The 9,591-nt window shown below is 42.2% G+C and overlaps 1 protein-coding gene across 8 annotated transcripts in view; it reads right to left on the bottom strand.

The window, feature by feature from the left end:
* Nucleotides 1-935: 935 nt before the first annotated feature.
* The window catches only part of TIAM1 (TIAM Rac1 associated GEF 1), a 362,433-nt gene continuing 353,777 nt past the window's right edge, over nt 936-9,591 (bottom strand). For all 8 annotated transcript variants that reach the window (XM_074326168.2, XM_074326172.2, XM_019730167.3 and 5 more), the window contains 3 exons: nt 9,123-9,210; nt 7,059-7,231; nt 936-3,361 (listed from right to left, as the gene is read on the bottom strand). In XM_074326168.2, the coding sequence (XP_074182269.1) occupies nt 2,892-3,361; nt 7,059-7,231; nt 9,123-9,210 (731 nt within the window). In that variant the 3' untranslated portion in view covers nt 936-2,891. The remainder of the gene's footprint in view (nt 3,362-7,058; nt 7,232-9,122; nt 9,211-9,591) is intronic.

The raw sequence follows: 9,591 nt of genomic DNA, 5'->3' as shown, positions 1-9,591 counted from the left end.
TAAGATCGGGGACTGAAAGGGAAGCGCGTAAGGTAGCCCAAGACTGCATTTACCTTTGTGTTGGGATTCTGTGGAAGACCCAGGCAGCAAGAGCCCTAGGAACCTAATGTGGAGGCAGACCCTGGGTTCAAGAGCTCACCCAGCCAGGCCAGTCCAAGCTCTGCACTTCCCCCCAGTACTTCTGCCTGGTACCCGTCAGCCTGCACCCACCAGGAGGGTGCAGGAGACTGGAAAACAGTGCTCGGGTAGGGCTACTGATCCCTATTGGTGCCATTTTCTATTCTCCGGATCAGGAGACCAAGAGGCTGAGCAACCTGCATACTTTTTCTTTTCTGGTTAAAATGTCAAGCTGTACTGACAGAGAATGAGATCATACCATACGATCTCACTTATATGTGGAATCAAAACAAACAAGAAAATATGAGCTGATGGATATAGAGAACAGATGGGGTAGGAGATGGGCAAAAATGGTGAAGCCATCTAACGGTATAAGTGTCCAGTTATAAAATGAGGAAGTCCTGGGGATGTAATGCACAGCACCGTGGTCAGAGTCACTGATACGGTATTTGCACATGTGAAAGTGCTAGGAGAGTGGATCTTAAATGTTCTCATCACAAGAAAAGAAGTTTTTTTTGTAACTACTTATGGTAATGGATGTTACTCGGATTGCTGTGATCATTTTACAATATACACAAATATCAAATCGTTAAGTTATACACCTGAACCTAGTATGTTACCTCAATTATACCTCAATAAAAAATAAATTAAAAAAGAACAAATAAACATCAAGCTCTAGCAAGTCAGCTCTCCCTTGATGATCATAATTATTTAGGGGGAAAAAAGGCATCCCCAGGAAACTTTCTCCCATATACGCTGTCTCTCGCTAATAGTTCATATTCATCCTCCTGTTTAAAAAAGGCACAGGACCATCCAGATACTTTTCAATATTTTTATTGTTTGACAGGCATTTACAACGTTCCATTCATAGACCTAAAAACATAAAAATAGACCTTCTTTCAGCTTATAAAAGAAATATATAAGAACTTTTGACATAGACACATCATGACCTTATGTACAAGAGACAATGGCACCCTCTGCAAGCACCAGACTTTCCAGCATTTTCAGACGGACCCACAGCACTGGGACTAGTAAATGTGATGAAAAGAAGCCTCAGCTTCAGTTTTTCCATCCGGACACAATCGAACTGGAGATGATATGGAACAATGCAGTGATACAAAGGGTATAGAAACCATTCTAAAGCTTTTTAAGAAAATCAGAAGATATAGCAAAAATTTAATAGAATAAAACTTTCAAAAGATCAAGCTCGAAGCCCTGGAAACCCGAAAGGGGAGGGATAGAGGGTGGGGAAGCAGGGGAAGCAAGCAGGGCCACAGAGCATGATGTTCTGAACTCTCTATTGTCTGGAAATATAAAGTCATAACTAATTTTTATAAAATATAATTCCTAAAGCTACTATAAAATTCAGGTCTTTAAAGTACCTACTGATGTGTCAAACACCAAATAGATATTTTCCCCAAAAAGAAAGTTTTCATATTATTTAAACCCTTCTTAGGAAGTGGACATTGTGAAATGGGAGAGAAAAAAAAAAAAAGCTATAAACCTTTAAAAAAAAAAAATTGAAAGTGCTTTAACTTGTTTTTGTTCTCCCTATTTGGAAATCTGTTTAGAATGTTAGATTTTTAGCATGTTTACCCTGTTTCGTTGGCATGAAGAAAGTGTTAAACACAAGACATATTTTTGAAGAGGTTGTTTTGTTAAGAGGTTTTGTTATGGACTGTTAGGGAAGGGGTAGGTAATCTATGAATGAAGATGCAACTTTGATGGGAAAACCAATGATCACCATGGCAACCCCATGAGGAGTCTCCCCTCCTCATCCACGTGCAACAGACACACATACTGCGCCTTCGGGTGTCATGTTTAATTCAACCAAGCTTCCATCTCAAATAGAGGTTCAAACATTTAAAAAAAAAAATCTGCTTCTTGGAAAAAAAGTTTCTCCTAACATGAGCATCTTGTTGGCTTTTCATATATAAATATAAAGTCACCATGCCTCACTCTCTCTGTAAAAGGTAAAATCCTCATTTTTTAGACTCAGAGTTACACTAACACTGTAAAATTCTCACCTGTTTGTGCCCTTGCATCTCAGGTAAAATACAAAAAATAGCGTTTTTGTTTTTTTTTTCAAGTGATAAATTTGGATCTCTTTTCAAAGAGTTTGGCATCTTTATAATTCTATGCAAAACTAGAACTTCCAAACACTGACATCGAGTAAGACCAGCCATAGACCAAAACAGAAGAGAAAAAAAAGGCTCATCGGAACATAAATCTCTACCCTCGACTCACACATTCTTAAAATACACAGATATTCTCAGACATTTAAGAGGGAAAGAAGTAAGAACACTGCAAGCTGTACAGTTGCTTTGTTTTCTGTTTCCCCAACTAGGAGATGGCTCCGGATTGAGTTCAGATAGAGTGATCTTTAATACTATTACTTTTTGTGCTATCTCTTAAACTAAACTGTTGTACATACTTAAACTCTGGGGGTAACCTGCTTTCCAGTGCTATAGAATCCTTTTTTTTTTTTTTTCAATTCTTTGGGCCCTGATTAACTGAGAATAAATAAAAGCCCTTAGTAATATACAGAAGATAGGACTCAAGCTTATTTAAGATTCTGAACCATTCTTTCTGATGTTGTTAGAATGATGACGTTGCGTGACTACAATGGCTTCAGAGCAAAGTCAGCTGCCAAAACTGTGTGCAACAGTGCGACCTAAGGGGACATTCTCCTCCTCGAGGGTACAGGAGGGGCAGAGTGAGGGCAGGGCGGGGAAAAGTATCTACATACGCTCTCTATGGGGAAAGGGACACAGTCAGATCTCAGTGTTCAGTTTCCTGGAGGGGGCAAAGTCTTCACGCCTAACCCAAATGACTTCCTCGCTTGTGTTCTCCAGGCCTCCATTGATGCCTGACAGGGCAGCTTGCTTCTTGAGCTGCGTCATGCGGGACGTGTGACTATCCAGGCTTTTCCGGCCTCTTTCCCGCTGACTGATGGAGGCAGCCTGAAGCCGCTCCTGCAGGTCTCTGTCCACTTCGGCGCCCTTCACGGACTCACAGAACTCATCATCGTCACTGAGGATGTCTGTCTCCTTGATGTCCTCCTGCTCCTCATACTGAGCAAGATCAAACTGTTCCTCTACCCATCGGTCAGTGTCCCCACCACCGGGGGGCTGCTGGGGCTCTTTCTCCGGGCTGCTGGCGGAGAGGGCATCGGAATCAATGGTAAACCTGTTTCGAGCCAGTCGCCGCCTCCTTCTCCCCAGACACTTGCTTGGGGCAGACACTGCACACACACACAAAAATATAAAAATAAAACCCCCACATGCTTCACATGAGATAAAAATTCAGAAAGCAAATAAAAGAAAAACTACACAGTATGCATTTGTTGCCTTGCTAGGATTCGGGGCGTAAAGTCCAGATTTCACCAGTCTATCTTGGAGTCTTTCCCTCAAACAGATGCCTGGCCTTAGAAGACATCACAGCGACTAGCGAAGGGCAAGGGGAGACACAAGGACACAGACGGGTGTGGGCTGTGGGGACACGGGGAGCAACTTCCTCTGCAATAATCCATGTCTCTGCCCTGTGCACCTGGGAGACAGGTGCTGCAGGTTCCTTCTGCTCTCACATAGACACTCATCTTAGCACTATGTAGGCCCTCAGCCCCGACAATGCCCCATGGCCCAGTGGTCTGAGCATCCCCCCCGGGGCTGTCATTTAGCTGGAACAGGTCTTTAGTAAGGGTGGAGGATGCTTCCAGAGTCTCGCTGTCTTTGCAGAAATCACCATGATGTCTCAACGAGGCAGAAGCCCCGGTCCCAAGTTATCTTACTTTCTGGGAAACTAAATGTAACATTTGTTGAGGATCTGTAGTTAGATTAAGGGCACAGCATCCCTGAGAGAGAGACAGCAGGAGAGAGCGGCTCTCAGAGACATGAAGTCTCCAGTTAATTCCCTGCCCTCTTTCTGACGAGCCCCATATGGACCGGGAGGCTCAGCAAATGAGTGTCGTCCCTCCTGACTATGTTCTGTACTTCACCGATTTCTTTTCTACCAAGCAATTAAAACACCAGAGCCTGAGTGGGATGAGAAATGAATACATATGACACCCAGGCAGGTGATCAACACAGTGCTATATAAAGTGACAAACGGGCAAGAAACACAAATCTTTGATTCACTCTTTCACCTACTGTCCTCTAGGAAGCCAGAATTATTAAAAACAAGTACACAGAAGACGCCACCCAGTCAAGCAAACAAACAATCCCACTACACACACACACATACACAAAAGACAGCTGACATGGAAACACTGCTGCTTCTCCTTCGCTAGTGAAGTGGCCGTTCTATCAGAGACAAGAAGGTGAAATGCAAAACGGGCTTTCCAGTGGAGGGAAAGAGCCTAAACACCTACTGGGAACTGCTTTCCTAAAACCTAAGCCCTAAAAAACCATTAAATTACTGCAATGCCGCTAGAAGTAAGATGACTCTTAGGCCAAATGTAGCCTTGACTTCAAATACAGATGGTACAAGGTCAAGGAGCTGGACAATGGCCTCAATTGGCTCCCGTTCTGGCCATCTTCTGCCTCAGATCCCTGTGCTGTCATCATTGCTCCTAAGTGTTCTACCATCTCTAACATGGAACAAATGGGCATCACTCCACTCAAGGAGGGGCATGAAACCCATTTCCAGAGGGAAAAAAAAAAAAGGAAAAAAGATAGAAATAACCTATTACTACTACTCCATTGGGAGAAGCAACAATTCCCATTCAATTTTATCTCAACACCACCATAGTGGAGACTAGCTCTCTCCAATGACTATATTAGAACTACTTCAGTTCAAATTCGGTTATTGAAAATATCTGTCAATGATTTTCATGCTGAAGTATTGGAGGTAGAGTATGCTAATATCTGCATTTTTGAAATGTCTCCAAAATAAGATGAGTTTATGGATGATAGATGGATAGATTTGTGATAATGAAAATACAGAAAAAATGTAAACTATTGATGGTACATATGAATGCACACAGTTCTTAAACTGTTCTTTATGTCTGAAAATTTTCATAAAAAAATGTTGGAACAAAGCATTTTTTAAATTGGATTATTATTGGCAGACATATATTTCTTTTAGACTATATTTAGAGCTATAATTATTGAAACAAGATATGTGGCTTTAATGTCCTATTAGAACAAAGGGAGAAACAAACTACCTAGGTATCCATGACAATGCACAATGAAGCATGAGTATCTATTCTTTATCAGAAAGATACTTAATAACCCAGCCAGTCTTATGGGGTTCAAGGAGTCTTCGATTTGAATATTTCCAGTGTTCACTGTTAAGACTGACCATCAGCTAGTGCTGTGCTGACCCACTCGCACACCATTTTTAAATCATCTAACATGAAGTTCCTGATGATAGTTAAGGAACATCAAAAGTAGAGTGATAAAGACTTTCTTCAGCCAAAAGGGAGCCATCAGACAGAAAATCTTCTAATCAGCCAAAGCCAAGAGGCTCTGACATCAAGGCTTTCTCTTGGAATTCATGATGGTGTAAGTTGTGGGTTGATCATGTTTTCTCTCCAAAGGCATCTCAACAGGACAACTTCTGAGGGTCCTACAGACAGACTTAAAAGGCTTAGTTTCAAAATAAACGCAGCTCTGAATTTAGGTTCATAAACAACTGAAAGTTGGCCAATGACAGGTGGGGTTTCCTGAGGTTGGAATACATTCCCAAACCTAATCAAACATTCCCTGGCAAGAGAAAGGAGCAGGTGAAGACAATTCCAAGGTGAAATTCTCTACTGTGAGCTTTAGGGGGATCAGCGAAGCTTTCTCACACAAGGACTCCAGTGAGAAATTGTGGATATGAAGGTGTGCATGGCTCTGAGGGGACCACAACAGAGAACCCAACAGAGTGCTGAGTGTTCACCCCAGTAGGTTTTCAACCAACATTTCTCAACTGACTGGAGAACAGATTCAAGAAAACTAACCCCCTAACATTAGTTAAGGTTAAGGTGCTTAAAGACTGTAATATCCCATGTCAAGCTACATAGGTTATGTCTGTGAAAACCTTCAACCATGCACAGTTCTAGCCATGCCTCTTCAACACAGCTGAGAATAGGAGGAAAGGCAATTGTGACAAAGGTCAGAAACCTTTTTGGCAAATGCAAAGGAAGCCTCTTTTATTGGACTCTTCCCTGCAAAATTCTGGGCTGTGTCTTAAGAAAGGAGTGAATATCTTGATGTCATTAATACCTACGTGTTATGAAAATATGCTTCTTCCTAGATATGTTAAACTGCCATTTATAGGTGGTATATTGACCTTCCTTCCTCACTGCTCCAAGGTGATTCCAGTCCTGAAAGAATGTTTACCTGGGGCCATTTAAACTCTAGAGTCTTCTTTTACAAGAGTAGTGAAAGGCTTGCCCAAATTAACATTGAAGCTAAAAATAAAGTTGCAGGCACAAGGCAAGGGTAAAAACCTGATATGTCATCTGGTCTACCAAACATGAAATCCTTACTGAGAACAGGCATTGCTCTTTCTGGATTAGAAAGCCACCATGTTCTCAGAAAGGTGGGACATGACCTTGCTGAGACATGACACACTGCTTTTTGCTTGACAAAGCTGGCTGTCATGCAAAGCAGAGACTCTCATTCCACAAGCCAGCTCAGACAGCCCCTCCAGAAAGAGAATGTGCTCAATTCCTGGCTTGGCGAATGAGAGAGGAGCTCACCAGCCAGAAGGAGGAGGGCAGCAAAGGGAAAGCTTGAGGGAGGACAAGAGGAGTAAACGAAGTGTGGGTCCCCAGGGAGCCACTGGGAAGGAGGCAAGGGCCAAGGAGCCTCAGACCAGGGAAGAACCATACTCCAAGGTTGCACCCCACAAGGCCACATCTAAATCTTGCTCAACAAGGACGTCAAGCTCACTCAAGTTCTACAGTGGACTGGGGGTGACGGGGATCTTGAACGTCGGAATCCCCACAGTACCTGCCCTGCTCATGGCCGGCCTGGCCCCTTTCAGCGCACATAATCTTTTTCCTCCAAAAGGGACATATTGCTGGGACGAGGGAAGGCTTTCAGTTTTGAGGAGCTGTCTTCTGTGCTTATCACGGAGGATCGAATGCACAGCCTTTAGGAAATCCTTTCGACTCTCTGGGGAGCTATGAAAAGAAGATTTACACATGTTAGAGAAACAGTGCTTAACACACGGGGAATTCCTAACGTTATCAAGTGCAGCCAAACAAATACCCTGGAGGACCAGGGGTTAAGACTGAGGCCAGGGCTCTCATTTCCATGCTGAGCTGTGTTTGCATCACTGGGGACAGAGCACACATACTCCTTTCCCTCTGTGCTTTGCAATTCATCTCCTGCAACCAATATGGAACAAAGCCGCCCATTAGTAAAGGTATTGATGGATAGATGGATTTCCGCACCAAGAAGTTGCCAAATTCTGTTCTTGGTACTTAAGGCAGAGCTTTTTCTTCTAAACTGTTTTTACAGAAAAATGAACCACAAGATTCTTACTCTGCAGAGCAGCCAAAGACATATGTCCCAGCATCTTTAGTTCCCTCTAGAGCTGGCCCTCTGTGAAACATCAGCTCCTCCCATAAAACATTTCAACATGTAACTATTAAAGCTACATTGTGAAGAACTCAAAACTCTACCTAATTCCCAGGGTAAATAATACTTCTTAGGTATGAGTCATTTTTCTTGATACATTTTCAGTCTTTTTACCCAGGTTAGTTTCACCTGGTATTTCTTATTAAGACAGGATGTGGCATCTCTAAAAGGCCTGCTCCCTGGACCCCGTGGACTTGACCAACAAAATCACAAGTGGATTAGCCTAAATAGATGGTAAAGATGCTACACAAACCACATGTGGATTATCTGAAAAAAATTTTCAATTATAGTCCTGACAGCTTCCTGGGATCTGCCCTTTGTTGATCCCTGTCACCCAACACAGAGTAGTGATGCAGAAACACACAACACGGGCTCTGAAGCCAAACCCACCTGAATTTGAACTCAGTGTTCATTTGCTATAAGGTCTTAGGCAAAGTACCCTCAATGAGCCTTGGTTCCCCATCTGTAAAATGGGATAACAGCAGCACCTCAGTCTGTCTACATGAAATAACGTGTTATGTTTGCTTAGCATAGTTCATGCTTGGCAAATGTGACTTCTTACTACACTAGCAATATCATTATAAAATATTGCTAATAATCATTGTAATGTTGACGCTGTTGCCTTTTTTTGTTTTTTTTGTAGGCAACCTATACATAGCATGCTACTACCATAGTGTGGGTTACTGGGTAAGTACTGAGGAAATTATTGAGCACCTATGATTCCATTAAAGCATAAAATTGAGTATAGATCATATTTAAAGCCAAATACATCAAAATGCTTCCTGTTGGGACCATTCATCTTGATATTTTTAGGCAAAAAACAAAAGAGAGGCAATTGGCTGCATTTGAGTAAAGGCCTCACATTCTCATGGAAGAAAGAGCGAGGGAAAGAACAAGAAGAAATAGAAGCCCACATGGTAAGTGTAGCTTCCACTCAAGACTGAGCAACTAGTGCCAACCTCCTTATGTTGACGTTTCTATCCATGAGGAAGAACCCTGGTCGTGCCTGCACACACTCTTACCAACTCCAAGTTGCCTTGCCATCTGCTGTATCTCAGAGATGCTACAGGATAAACAAACAATGTATGCAAACACTGAAACAAAATATTGCAGGACAACTGCTTCCTTCTGGTCTACCAAATGTAAACATGGGAAGAAGGCCCTCATTGGAACATTGACTGTATTTGAAAATTCTTATTTCGTTTTTGAAAGATATAAAGTTAAGCAGGTGACTCTCCATATTCTAGTAACATTAGTTTAATCTATCCAATTACTATTATTCAATAATTTCTCAAATGTATAAGAAAAAGCATGAAGAGTCTAGAGAAGCCCAGGCTGGTCTGCGGAACCGAGAGGCAGTTAGAGGACACCAAGCACATCAAATTCCTCCCTCTGAGTTGCACCGTCTGCAATTCACGGCTCCAGGCTCACCTGCAGCACAGGTGGAAGACCCTCTCCGGCCTCCCTTCTGACTCCGATTTTACGTGGACAATTTCACACACGGTATTCGCTTCTGCATCTAGATAAATTTAAACAAACATGAATGAGGCTATGTTTCAAAGGGACTTACTTGTATTTTTACAAAAGCATTTTCCACACTTTGGTATAAGGTTAAGTAGTGCAGAGTAGCATATGACTGAAGGAACTTTACCATGGTCCTGTGATCCAAAGAGACAAAGTATTCAAAAGCTTAATCAGTGCTAAGAAAAAGAATGCTGGGAAAATTTCCAGTTGTGAAAATCTCCTTCTAGATGATCTAAGAGAACAATCAGATAATCATATTGATCGAAGAACTGACCCTTTTAGCTGCACAGACCGTTTGGCTGACTTATTTCAATTAACTGATTAATTGTTTGGGTACCAGTTGGACTAGACAGAGCCCAAGATTCGAAAGCAGATT

This window comes from Rhinolophus sinicus, chromosome 17 (genome assembly GCF_057876585.1).
Source record: "Rhinolophus sinicus isolate RSI-liver-muscle chromosome 17, RSI-T2T, whole genome shotgun sequence".
NCBI lineage: Eukaryota > Metazoa > Chordata > Mammalia > Chiroptera > Rhinolophidae > Rhinolophus > Rhinolophus sinicus.
The sequence above is the reverse complement of the archived record's forward strand: the minus strand, read 5'-3'. Positions and strand labels throughout refer to the sequence as shown.